Here is a 14,610-nt window from a genome sequence, read left to right on the forward strand (position 1 = left end):
TTCATTCATAAATCAGTTGCTAAACACTGCCAACATTTGAATTTGAATATTGCTAATGCTGTTAGCATTAGACTTGATAAGTCCCTGACTAGAGAGGATGAAGATCTAGTTCTGATGGGAATTTATGTACCCCTGGCTCCTCGTTCTATCTGTCCACAGACAGGGTGACAGCAATAGATGAGGTGGACCAGTGGCTGACCAACAACGCTGACGACAGCTTCGACACTGTCCTGTGGGGACTTTAACGCACGAGTCGGTTGGGGAACAACCCCCAGAGACAGTCGACCGACGAGGAGTTGACAGAGCAGCGTTCCCCGAGGATGAAAGTACTCCTTTGGACCAGAGAAACTCTTGTGATATAACTGTAAATACGACTGGAAGAAAGTTACTTGATTTTTGGTTTACTCATCACTTGTACATATGTAATGGTAGATGTCCAGGGGACAGAGAGGGCACAATACTTATATATCAGAAGCGGGTTGTAGTGTTATTGATTACGTCATTGCATCTGTAAATACCCATTAATAGTGTAAATACTTATCAGTGCACTCTCCAGTTGAATCGAAGCACATGCCTGTTAGTTTACTGTTAACCTTTGACTCTGCTGAATTTACAAGCGTAGATAATCCCAGTATTGAAGAACATTTATATCGTTATATATGGAATGAGAACCACAAGGAAACATTGGTAGATTTGCTATATAAACAGCAACATTTTACCTATTAACTGACTTAGTAAATGCTGATATCAACCAAGCACTGGATTTATTTATCAGAAATGTTTTGAACGCAGCTGAAATATTCAAGAAGTATATATATATACTAGAAGTTGTCAACATGCTACACGAGAGGCTAGACGTGCACTTAGACGCTTCAGAAATACTCAATCAGTTTCAGGTAGACGCAGTTTCTGTGAATTAAGAAATAGATATAAAAATGAATGTAGAAAAGGTAAACGTATATTCCAAACAAAGAAAGGCGATATATTAAAGTCATCTCTCCATAACACAGCCTGTTCTTGTAACTGCTATGTAAACCACCTTCCGCGCATACAATTGCTAACGGATACATATTTTGCACAACGACGGCATCCAGTACTTCCTGTTGATAAGGTTGACAATTGATTGTCCCAGGTACTCTCATTCGATCCAGCTTGCACTTACACGGACCACAACACCACACGATCACGGACATGCGCAGCAATGGCCATTGAAAAAGGTGTAGAAGGTATCGACCTTCATCAGAGCAAGGGTCCCTACGCCATATGCAGATAACCTGCAATAACCACTCATTTTGTATTTTCGCAAAGTGTGCGTCTTGCCATGTCAGGAAAAGTTATTTTAGAACTGTTATCATTTAAATCAGTTCAGAAAACTCTAGTGCACTGAAACTTATACCCTAATGTGCCTCGCACCTTCGCACGTCAACCTGAGACCCACAGGTTTTCACATACATGTATTGTGTGAAGCACATGTTATAAATGTTTCAAATGTTCAACCGAGTTTTTCAAAGAGCAGACCATTCATTGATATTATACCGGAAAGCCCGTGCCGTCGGAAGGCGATCCTACTCGTTAACCACGAATCCAAGTCTCAGAATAGACAATCAGTGCAAAGAGAGCACAACAGACAAAAGGGGGTCATTTTTAAATGGTGTTTCCATCCAACACAAACGTTTTACAAGAATGAATTAATCAAATAAACGTCAAAAGCCTATTTTCATGTTTAAGAAAAAAAAAAATATTTTACATATGTTCTGAGAATCTACATGTTTCATAAACATGTCATCTTAGCTCTGGATGTGCAACACGTGACACTCTTCTGTGAGGATAAAAGAGGGACCGATTCGAGCTTCATTCGCAGGGACGCTTCTACAGGATTGGGCACAAATACATTTCCAACGATACCATTCCAGAATGATCCTACAAGTAGCACTACTCCTCGCTGGGCTGTCTGTTGCAAGTGGAAGCATCTGTTGTCCACCCAAGCAATTCAACGCATTTCAGTATGTCAACTTTGTCAACTCCACGACCACTATTGAGGTAAGTACAGAACCCGTCAACTATTGTTGTTACATGTAACCACTCTATCCTTTCCAAACATGCTAAGGGTTTTGGGGGGCTGAAACCGGAATGCCTTTGCTGAAACCAAACAATTAAAATCATATTGATACAATTTCTTCAGAAACCTTCTAATTAACGTGTTACTTAAATACATACAAGTTTCACGTTGTTAAAACTCTGAAGCCTAGAGTAGAGGTAAAACTTTACGACAAAACAATATAAATACTACGTTTTTATTTTAAGCTTTAAAAGCGGGTTCCTCATTATTTTTCTTAAATTCTTACTTAATGTCCTGTGACAATTGACATATCTCTTTGGTATATATTAGATACAAATTATTCCTACAAACTAAACCATACAGGAAGAAATTCTTTTACTAATTCTGAACTAATTCTGATTATATGTCGTGTTGGGCTGACCTCTTGTGGGTTACAGAGAGGGGTGAGTGGCAGCGTACACTTCAAATGTTTTACAGTTCTGATGTCCTTCTGTGATGGCACACAATTTGATATGGTAGATTTGTAATACAATTGACAAACTTTATTACGAGAGTGTGACGTTTCGATACAGATTCGTGTACCGTTGTCAAGCAGGAATGTAGCACACAGTTGTGGCAAAGTATATATACTGAGTGTAACAAAGAAAACAAGGTAATTATCAAGGTACTTAAGAAACACCGCACAGGGCTTTAACATATATTTAAAATGCCATGCCATGATGCATTACCTATCTGAGTAGAAAACAATAGGTGTTTCTTTTTTGTTTTCTCTCTTTTATATTGTGAAGAGAGCAGCAAACTTAGTTTGTTACTGGGCATCCAGTATTTTCTTTTCAAGTAAAACCTGCGACAAAATTATTTTATAATATCATAACGTCCGTCCGTGTGTTTCAAACTATAAATATTCAAGCACGTGATTGTCTAGCCAGTCAAGCGGAATCGCTTGGAATTATCATAAAGTAAGTTGGCTTTCGGTTTTGAATGTTTTTATTGGATATAACATCAGAAGTGTCAACTGCTATTTTAGGAAGATACCTGGAGGTATAGGAGCTCCTGTTTCAAGGGATCCTTGCACTGGGATTCTGATATTGTTTAAATTGAAGTGCTGATAAAACTATTTGCTAGCATGGGCCTGGTTTGAATTCCTTGCATATTTTCAAAACCAGCAGTAACATCTAAGTATCACTGAAGCGGTAATGCAAAATGTTGAGCGGGTATTCATTTATCTTGCTCGAGGTTTCAGCACCAGACCAACAACAACGGTATACTTCGATGTTTGGGTTTTCCAGAAATGGCGCTGAAGCGTCTGCTTCTGAATTTGCATGTACATTATCATTTTTGTCTTGCTGGATTTGAGATACAATAAATATTGTCTTTTTTCAAATCCTTCCAAACTGACAATTCAAAACCTCTCGCCCTATTTTGCATATTTTCAGGCCTTGTACTACATCATCTATGACGGTATCAACCAAAGATACCTCATCACCGGCGATCGCAGCAACAACCAATTTCTCAGTACCACCAAAGTAATCTACGACTACAAACAGGTAAGGAAGACCCCCAAAGTGTTCTGCGACTGGATCCATAATAGAATAATGTCATGGTGACTGAGTGCACTTAGACAAAGAAGTTCGATTCTGTGCATCATTCTTTCATGCCTTGTTTTCATGAGAGGTTAAGTCTCCATGCTCTTAACTATTGTCACCATAGACATCCAGGTCTTCGTATTTATAACGATGAGTATAGGTACATACACAAAGACATTACTTTATAATTTCCATATTTGCAGAGAAAAGCTTACAGTATTGATGCAGAAGCACGCACCTGTACAACATTCCCCCTCCAGGGAAATTTCGAGGATCAACAGAATGTCTGTGTTCCAAGTAAGTCTTTTTTAAATATATCGACAAATGTTTGAAAGTTCTTCCCTCGATTGGCTTCAAACAGAGGAAGCCCATATTTACCAATAACGGTCACAAGAGTCGACTAATAACGGTCGGTGAACTTTAAGTTTAGATATACTGATATGTCTTCACGCTATCAACCACTGGTTCACCGGGTCAAAATTAAATTATTTACAGGCCGCTTCTGTTTTGCTAAAACATCGCTAACCTATTCGCGACTCTTCACGAGAGTGCGCACCTTGCCGCAGCTTGAAGTGGTTACCCCGTTTAGACACATTATACTGGGAAAGGACTTCAAAAGTGTGGTCAAACCCTTTCATTTCGTTTCACAAAACTGCAAATATGCGATATCTCGCACCAACGTCCTTACTATATGAATACACGTACATTTGACTGTTTATCTCGAATTCGTGATACAATTACATAGTGTTGTATAGAACTGGAATTGGCCGCATTAAATTGTTTCAGAAGGTCGAAAAATCATCTCACATATGATATTTCTATGTCACGGAAATCCATTATCTGGTACTACCAAGATCTAAATAACGGGATCGATTCGATAGTGAGTGCATACTGTTTTACACCGCAAACAACACTATTCATGTGATTATAGTCTGGCTGCACTCGAATCCCAGCAGATACAAACAAGTGGTTGACTATCGATTTATGAAGACAATGAAAGGATCAGTTTACTCAATCATCTAATTAAAATTTGGATGTTTATGTATGCATTTTAATCGTTTAGATACGTTGGCAGTATGGAAAATGTTGGCCAGTATATGTGTTTACATATTATCCCTGTACAAATAAATCATGCAAACACTTTTTTCCGTTTGGACGTGAAGGCAAGCCCTTCCAACTGCCTAAGAACTAGGTTACAGAAAGAATGAAAACTGCAATGTAGGCTATAAGAACATATCCGTTTTGCTGGCGATAAACACATTCATTGAATTTGTATCAACTGGTTATCATAAGAATCTGCAGACAGGGAACGGCTTGCTTTTTTTAAACGAAGTTTGTTTGTAGTTGTGCGACGCCGCACTCAGCAAATTTCCAGAGATATGACTGTGGTCTGTAAATAATCGAGTCTGGACCTGACAACCGAGTGATTGACATCATGAGCATCGACCTATGCAATTAGGATAGTCAACAACCCTGGCCACCCGGTCCTGTTTGTCGTGTCTTTAGACAAGCATGGGCTGCTGAAGACCAATTCGATAAATATTCGATATTACCTTTAAAGTATGTTCGTGATTTTGTACTCCTTGCAGACCCCTTCTTTGAAATAGTCACTTCTTATCTAAAACTATGTTTGATCTCAGGTGGCGCTGCCCCGATAGGTCCTTTCTTTTATGGCTACAATAAGGACAGGCTGAATACACAGACGTACACCTACAACAGCACCGCCCTCGATGGTGGGCGTCAGAGGGTCACGGTTGTCGTCTCAGAGGCTGACTGTGTACCAATAATCATCAGCAGAACAACAACTGGAGGTGCAGGTTAGTATGGGTGAGAGAGAGAGTGGAGTCGAGTAAGTGAGTGCCAGGCTATTGAGTGGTTGGCTGGTTGGTTGAAGGGCTTGTGTGTTGATGACATTTTGTCAATCAAGTCAGCGAGCCTGACCACCCGATCCCGTTAGTCGCCTCTTACGACAGGCATGGGTTGCTGAAGACGAATTCTAACCCGGATCTTCATGGGTCGAGCATTATTTCGAATATGTCACAGCTTAATTCGGACAGACTGAGTGAGCATTTAGATCGGTTTGAACCAATGTCATCAAAATCAGATCTTTATTCCCATATAATCACCTGAGTGGTTGGAACTCTTAATCCTGGGTACGATTGAGCGAACGTTTCTGAACAACATATCTTTCTGAATCTTGGCAATGAAGTAAAATAACCAGGTTCGAATCGAAAACATATAAGGCCTCCAGTACTGACTTTTGTGGATATTGAATTAGCCCAGTCATTTCAGAATCGTGATGGTCAAGGCGTCTAGTCGAAATCTTTTTGAAAGAGAACTATATAAAGAAGTTGATAGATCGTATGCTGAGAGAAATAATGTTTCGCTGTAACATATATATAATTGGAGTGGCATGAAACACCTATGCCACAGCTCGTACGAGTTCTGTTGAAGACATATTAAACGACCTCCAATTCTACACAGGAAAAGGCAAAGGGAATAACAGAAGGACTTGTATTTTGATTTTTCTGATTATTCTGTTATTTGGGATGTACTTTTTGCCTTATAAAACCCGACATTTTTTTATAATTGTGAAGTATGTAAACAATATGAAACAGAACGTGAAATCTGCATATATATTTCACGAGCGGGAATTCCTCATTCCAGCTGGTCACTTTTGAAATAGGACCCCCAAATTAGTCGGATGTTCTTTCACGGTGACGTGATCAGATGGTGCAACTCTTATATTACTCACTGTCTCGTAAAGCGTCAAGGCAAAATTGCTGACTGTAAAATATATTCTTACTCATCAGGAGGAAACTCTCTGTACACTGTCGGGTACAACGACTTCTATCCCGGCATCAGGGACATCACTGTCTTCGACATTCCGTCATACTGCTGAGCTCATACTGTACGTATATCGACAAATATCAAGTGTTTATTTTGGAAAAAAATGCAGTGCATCAAACACTACCCAATCCTTCAATGGAATACTAACAGTTCATTCACTGAAAATCAAATTACTATGATTCACTTGAAGACATAACAGTGAACAGTAATGACTCACATTTCTCGTCCTGACACAACCGTGAACATGGACATAAACTTTCTCTTCACGACACAATCAACATCAAATTCCAGCTTTTCACTGAGTGGAAGAGATGACATCAGGCACTATCCATTTACTATGTGGCACAGTCAACATGAAATACTAACATTTCACTCAGTGCCACAATCAACATTAAATCCTATCATTTCACCAAACAGCTAAACGGTCCAGCTTAAACACTATCTCCTCACTCAAAGGTACATTCAACAATAACATTGACACAGCAGGGTAATTGTCTGGTTGTTGTTTTCCATTACTTCATTCTATCAGTATGTACATTTTTAAGATTTTACAACATGTTATGACACGCAATGTATAATGTCTGTGTATAATAAAACATTAAAGTATAACTTTTGATTATCATCAGAAATGTGATACATCATAACACCTCTGACAAAAATAATGTTCCTCTGCTACTGCACGATTTTGTTTCTGTTTCAGAACATTGCTATAAAGAAACAGCACTATAATCTATCCTTCACAAGTACCAAAGACTGTCTGTCTGACAAAATGATTTTCATATGATAAATAAAAATGAATTTTAGAAAAAGTGTCTCACTCTATTTATATTTCCCAACATGGCTGCAAGTTGAGATTCAGGATGTGAACTTTTCTATGAATATTTTTTCATTGTCGCTTCGGCTATAGTGAGTTTAGTTTTACGCCGCTTTTAGCAATATTACGGCAATACGACAGCGAGGGACACCAGAAATATGCTTAACACATTGTAACCATGTGGAGAATCGACCCCGGGTCTTCGGCGTGAACAACGAACGCTTTAACCAGTAGGCTACCCCACCGCCATTCAGCTCTATTACCTTTAAGGACTGGAGCCTCGCTCCCCTCACAAGTGATATGTTTTCCGACAAATTCAAAATAATTCACTTGTTCAAATAAGAAAAAAGCAGTACAGTTTATTTAAGTGAATGTTGTTTGAACATAATTATCAAATGACAAACATCAGTATAATGGAACGTTTACGAATAGAATGGCGTTACAGGTGTCTCAGTTTCGTTTGTTTGTTGTTTAAAGCCGCACTCAGCAATATCCCAGCAATATGGCGGTGGTCTGTGAATAGGCGAGTTAGGACCAGACAATCTAGCGATCAGCATCATGATCATCGATTTACACATTTGGGATACGAATATATGTGTCAACCAAGACAGCGAGCCTGACAAGCAATGGTTTTAATTTTATTGTAAAATATATACAAATGTTACAAATATACAAGCCACATAACGAAAATGCATTGTCAAAATATTATCCCAGTTGATAAGTACGATAACAATGTCATAGGTACATATAAACTTTAATGGAGGGATCATGAGACCATAACACGTCGGGAGAATTTCAATTGAAAAGTCAATCACAATGACGTCACGAGTCCACAAGCGGGACAGGGGTCAAACGACCATGTCACAAGCTCAATAACGGGTATGTCCACCATCGGCATTGAGAACAGCAGTGCATCGACGATGCATAGAGCCTATCAAACGTGCAAGGAAGGCTTGTGGGATGTCACGCAAGATTCTCTCAAGTTCTGTTGCAAGGTCAAGGACGTTATCTGGCGGATGAGGAAGGCGGCGTAGACGGCGATCCATCTCGTCCCAAACATGCTCTATCGGGGAGAGATCAGTTGAATTTGCAGGCCAAGGCAGTAAGTCAACGTTGTGGTGTTGCAAGAAATCCATAGCAACCCTTGCCGTATGACGGCGGGCATTGTCCTGTTGGAATGTTAACCCAGGGCCATGACGTTTCAGAAAAGGAATTGCCACAGGTCGAAGAATCTGATCCCTGTAGCCCACACCAGTTAAGTTGCCCTGAACAATCACCAAAGGAGCTCTTTGGCGTACTGTTATTCCATCCCAAATCATCACGGAAACACCACCAAAGCGATTCCACTCCAAGACACAGGCCTGTGCATAACGTTCTCCCACGCGTCTATAGGCACGTTGACGTCCATCACTATGGGAAATGTTAAACCTGGACTCATCTGTAAAAACAACATTTCTCCATCAAAACAAGGGTCTGCGGACATGATCTCGGCACCACATTCGGCGAGCTTGTCGATGACGTTGTGTCAGGATAGGCCGTATGGCGGGACGTCGTGGTCTGATCCCGTGATGACGTAAACGTTGTCGAACTGTGTTGGGGTGGATACGGCGAAGTCCTGGGATGGTTCGGGCAGTCATCACTGCAGTCTGAAACCTGTGGCGAAGATGGGTCACCCTTATCCATCTGTCCTGTCTTGGCGTTGTTACACGTGGACGTCCAGAAAGTGGCCGATCGATGACGTCATTTGTGTTCTGGTAGCGTCTCACCAGTGCAGAAATGGTGTTCCGGTGGCAGTGGAAATATGCAGCCACTTGTCGTTTAGACATTACCCCACGGACCACCCCAATGGCCTCATGACAATCCAGTGATCAACAACACGAGCATCGATCTAACCAACTGGGATACGATGACATGTGTCAACAAAATCAGTGAACCTGACCACCCGATCCCGTTAGTCGCCTTTTACGACAAGTATGGGTTACTGATGGCCAATTCTAACCCGGTTCTTCACGGGTTTAGTGAATGGATGAGTGATCAAGTGCAAAAATGTCCGCTTTGAGCAGTGGATCAGAACGTCTGCAGCGCTGAAAAGATAAGTGTGATTTCATGTCGTTTTGAATATTATTTCGACAGACTGAGCGAGCTGTTAGATCGGCTTTGAACCAATCTCATCAAAATCAGAACTTTATTCCCTGAGCGAAGGTTTCTGAATAACATATCTTTCTTAATCTTGGCAATGAAGTTAAATGACCAGGTTCGAATCGCAAAAATAAAAGGCCTCCACTGTTGACAGTTGTGGATATTGAATTGCCCGAGTAGTTTCAGAATCGTGAGCAGATCGATGCTCATGCTGTTGATCACTGGATTGTCTGGTACAGACTCGATTATTTACAGACTGCCGCCATACAGCTTGAATATTGCTAAGTGCGGCGTAAAGCTAAACTCATTCACTCTGAATCGTGATGTCAAGACCTCTAGCAGAATTCTTTTCGAAAGAAAACTATATAACGGGTTTGATAGATATTATGAAGAGAGAAATGTCGTATTGCTGTGATATATGCATAATTGGGGTGGCATGAAACACCTATACCACTGCTCGTAAGAGTTTGTGGGATGTAGCTTTTGCATTATAAAACAGGACATTTCTAAAGATCGTGAAGTATGAAAACATTATGAAACAGAAACGTGATATCTGCATATATGTTTCATGAACAGGAATTCCTTGTTCCAACGGGCTACTTTCGAATGGTCTTTCACGGTGACATGACTAGCAGTGTGGCATCATACTGCGAATTATTTACAGGCAGCCGTGATGCAACTCACATATTACTCACTGTCTCGTAAAACAACAAGGCAATTTTTTCTGACTATGAAATATTTTCTTATTCATCAGGGGGAAACTCTTTTTACAATGTCGGGTACAACGACTTCTACCCTGGCATCAGGGACATCACTGTCTTCGACATTCCGCCATACTGCTGAGCTCATACCGTAAGTAAATCGACAAATATCAAGTGTTTATTTTGGAAAAGAGTGCAATGCACCAAGCACTACCCTATCATGCAATAAAATTCTAACAGTTCACTCTGTGAAAATGAAAGAACAATTACTATACACTCGAAGACATAACAGTGAACAGTAATGACTCACATCTCTCTTACTGACACAACCGTGAACATGGACATAAACTGCCACTTCATGGCACAATCAACATCTAATACCACTTTCACTCAGTGACAAGGTTACATTAAATACTATCCACTTACAATGTGGCAAAGTCAACATTGAATCCTATATTTTCACCCAACAGCTAAACAGTGAAAATTAAACACTATCTTTTCACTCAAAGGCACTCAACAATGAGCACACCACTGACTTTCCATCCAGTGACACAGCAGGGTAATTGTCTGGTTATCGTGTTCCCTTACTTTATTCTATCAGCATGTACATTTGTAAGATTTTACAACATGCAATGACACGCGTTTGTGCGAACATGTTATTAGGTTTGTGACAAGATGAGTTATGTTCAGTATAATAAAACATTAAAGTACAACTTTTGATTATCATCAGAAATGTGATACAACGTAACACCTTTGACCAAAATAATGTTCCTCTGCTTCTACTCGATTTTGTTTCGGTTTCAGAAGAACATTGCTATAAAGAAACAGCACAATAATCTATCCTTCACAAGTACCAGAGTCTGTCTGTCTGACAAAATATTTCTCATATGATTAATAAAAATGAATTTTACAAAAAGTGTCTCACTCTATTTATATATCTGTACGTGGCTGCAAGTTGAAATTCCTAGAAACAAGTTGTTTTGCTGCACACATTTTTTCATTACCGCACCGGGTCTAGTGAGTGAGTGAGTTTTGTTGTACGCCGTTTTTCAATATTTTGTGGCCTTTCACCATTACGGAATACAAGGATTTCAGCTTTGTTGAAGTTAACTCCCCCCACTACTTACAACAAAAGGATGTCAGAGATTTAGAGACAGAGCGAGAGAGAGAGAGCGAGAGAGCGAGAGAGAGAGAGAAGAGAAAGAGAGAGAGAGAGAGAGAGAGAGAGAGAGAGAGAGAGAGAGAGAGAGAGAGAGAGAGAGAGAGAGAGAGAGAGAGAGAGAGAGAGAGAGAGAGAGAGAGAGAGAGAGAGAGAGAGAGAGAGAGAGAGAGAGAGAGAGAGCACCCACAACCACACCAGACACATACACACCACACAGATATTGGAACTTGATTCAGTTTCAACAAAATGCACACGGCAGGTTCTTGTAACTGCTACGTAAACAACCTTCCGCGTATTAAAATGGTAACGGAAACAAAAGGGGGGTTCATTTTTCATTTTTAAATGGTGTTTCCATCCAACACAAAAGTTTTACAAGAATGAATTAATCATCTAAACGTCAAAAGCCTAAGTTCATGTTTTAGAAAAAACCCTAATATTTTACATGTTCTGAGAATCTACAGAGAGGACTTAATATACAACCTTGTCTCACTCAGTACCCTTGTTCTGTGTCAACTTTTGTGGGGCTTGGTCGACGCGGTGTAACTGGGTTATTTACGTGACCTAGTCTGAAAACAGTAACATGCTACTGATATTTCTCACACAGGTAGGCTACATGCCAAACAGATCCAGGATAAAACCCACGACCTTTTGGATAACAACTTCTTGTATATTGCAGGTGTATGTGTTTACACCGTTTTCAAGATCAAAGTTTAATAAAAAAGTGTTGAGAAGTACATTTACATCTTATGTTGTGACAAACATAAGATTAACGTTAACAACAGCATGTGACTGAATAGCAAGTGGTACAAAATGGGATGAAGCCAGAACAGCAAACAGCACGGGCCATATATGTATGGTCCTTTTTGCCAACTTACGAATTATTACGGTCTTGTTGTCAATGTTTATTGATACCATTGGCTGCTAATGTGCAGCCCTTTATTCTTATACCTTCATCTCCTTTATATGTTTAGTAGTTTTGCTTCTTGTTTTTCTTATTTTAAAAACCACAATTCTGGTTGACAGCATTCATGTAAAAATGTTATCTGAGCCAGACAAATACAATTCGAGGACAGCTACATGGTCCTGGACTGACATTTTAACATAGCAACGCGACTGGGGGTCATGGAACGTTATGCATTATTTTAACTTCAATTATCGGCATCCCTGATGTTTCATAGATATATCGGCTTCCCCGGAGTTTTCCAGATATATCTGCATCCAATGTGGTTCTATGATATAGCTGCATCCCCGGTATTTCCTAGATATATCTGCATCCCTGGTGTTTCCTAGATATATTTTATTTCAATTCGGTTTCGGAATCGTGTGGATAGGTCAAGATATTGGCAATGTGAAAATGTTTCTTTCTATTTTTAAACAGCGATTGTTTGACCCCTTGATCCAGGAATGGCACTGTATTACTTCACACTTGAGCGAGTGTCAAACTTATTGTCAATTTAAAACAATGTTACATGTTGAGTCTTATCTTTCAATTGACATTCCACAGCCTTTAAGAACTGTTATCTGTAAATTCAGGTGTAATAATTTCAGGCTAGCAATTGAAACAAGAAGGCATTGCCATTTAACTGCTAGTGAAAGATTGTGCTTATATTGTCATAGTAAAACTTTTTTCTTGTTGAAGATGAATTTCATGTCTTGATGATCTGTCAGTGTTATGAAGCCGAAAGAAGAGAATGTCTTCATAATAGCATAAGAAATAGCCCTTCTATGGACAATTTTGTTAGAATTATGTCAAGCACTGATAAGATTGTAATATTAAGTTTGGCAAGGTTTTTATAGAAAGCCTTTAGGATAAGAAATACAACAAATTATAATTAGATCTTCAGTATATATGCTGAAATATTGTGTGATAGTTTAGTGTAGCATCTCTGTTTTTATTTTACGAGAGCTGTTATTGTTTTGGTCTCGTCCGGTGACAAGATACCTGTAATATGACCAGCATGAATACACTTGTTAAAACCCTTTTGTAATATGGGCCATATGAATACTCGAAATAAATTGTCTGTCTGTCAGTCTGTCTGTCTGTCCTAGATATATCTGCATTCCTGGTGTTTCCTTGATATATCTGCATCCCTGGTGTTTCCTTGATATATCTGTTTCATATATCTGCCCCTGGTGTTTCCTTGATATATCTGCATCCCCGGTGTTTCCTGGATATATCTGCATCCCTGGTGTTTCCTTGATATATCTGCATCCCTGGTGTTTCCTTGATATATCTGCATCCCCGGTGTTTCCAAGATATATCTGCATCCCCGGTGTTTCCTTGATATATCTGCATCCCCGGTGTTTCCTGGATATATCTGCATCCCTGGTGTTTCCTTGATATATCTGCATCCCCGGTGTTTCCTTGATATATCTGCATCCCCGGTGTTTCCTTGATAGATCTGCATCCCCGGTGTGTCCTTGATATATCTGCATCCCCGGTGTTTCCTTGATATATCTGCATCCCCAGTGTTTCCTGGATATATCTGCATCCCCGGTGTTTCCTGGATATATCTGCATCCCCGGTGTTTCCTAGATATATCTGCATCCCCGATGTTTCCTGGATATATCTGCATCCCCGGTGTTTCCTGGATATATCTGCATCCCCGGTATTTCCTAGATGATTTAAATTTAAACATATTTATTTCCAAAGAAAGGAACCGGATTGGTAAACAAGCATAGGCTTATATGAATACCGCCCCGGGATACAATGGACAGAAGAGTAAACATGTCATGATGAATGTACAATGTGCATGATATATAAATGTTGCAAAAACGAGAAATAACACCAATCATTGTTGAGAGTACATGAGAAGAAATAATAAGCAGAGTCTTCGTAGTTGTGGCCACAAGAGCAAGATGATGTTGGAGATATAAATCTTTCATATTTGTGCGCATTAAGGTCACTTCATTCAAGTCGGAGACGAGAATGTATGATTAGACAAAATCTGCTACTGAAATTTAAGTCAAAATGACTGTAGATATTAGAATCATTTAAAAGTACATTTTTGAATCTCGATAGGCACGGTGAATCTCTATGTTCGGCTGGTAATGAATTCCATAATTGAACAGTATCTGGAAGAAAGGACCTCGCATAATTTACAGATTTACAGTTTATAGTCTGAAGATTGGAATCACCGCGCAGATTATAACCAACGATATCTGATTCTCTAGGCGGAACAAGCTTACTAAGGTAACTTGGCGTAGTGTTATTAACCATTTTGTAAAACATGGTCATTTTATGAAGGTACCTTCTACGACCAACGGGTGACAATTAGTTTCTTTGCATATTTTATGAT

General features: G+C 39.6%; 1 protein-coding gene across 1 annotated transcript; it reads left to right on the plus strand.

The window, feature by feature from the left end:
• The first annotated feature begins 1,914 nt into the window (after positions 1-1,914).
• On the plus strand, positions 1,915-6,555 carry LOC124287193 (ependymin-related protein 1-like). The gene is made up of 5 exons (XM_046723680.1): positions 1,915-2,040; positions 3,496-3,606; positions 3,849-3,942; positions 5,286-5,462; positions 6,459-6,555. The coding sequence occupies exons 1-5, from the start codon at positions 1,915-1,917 to the stop codon at positions 6,545-6,547; spliced, it is 597 nt and encodes a 198-aa protein (XP_046579636.1). The 3' UTR covers positions 6,548-6,555.
• The last annotated feature ends 8,055 nt before the right edge of the window (positions 6,556-14,610 follow it).

This window comes from Haliotis rubra, unplaced genomic scaffold (assembly GCF_003918875.1).
Source record: "Haliotis rubra isolate DU_JTF1 unplaced genomic scaffold, ASM391887v1 Scf4, whole genome shotgun sequence".
Classification (NCBI taxonomy): Eukaryota; Metazoa; Mollusca; class Gastropoda; order Lepetellida; family Haliotidae; genus Haliotis; species Haliotis rubra.

Excerpts from the sequence above, each read along its gene's own strand:
- LOC124287193 (XM_046723680.1), top strand. The coding sequence starts at position 1,915 with ATGATCCTACAAGTAGCACTACTCCTCGCTGGGCTGTCTGTTGCAAGT. Across the intron at positions 3,943-5,285 it reads ACAGAATGTCTGTGTTCCAA|GTGGCGCTGCCCCGATAGGT; the intron begins GTAAGTCTTTTT and ends GTTTGATCTCAG. Across the intron at positions 5,463-6,458 it reads AACAACAACTGGAGGTGCAG|GAGGAAACTCTCTGTACACT; the intron begins GTTAGTATGGGT and ends CTTACTCATCAG.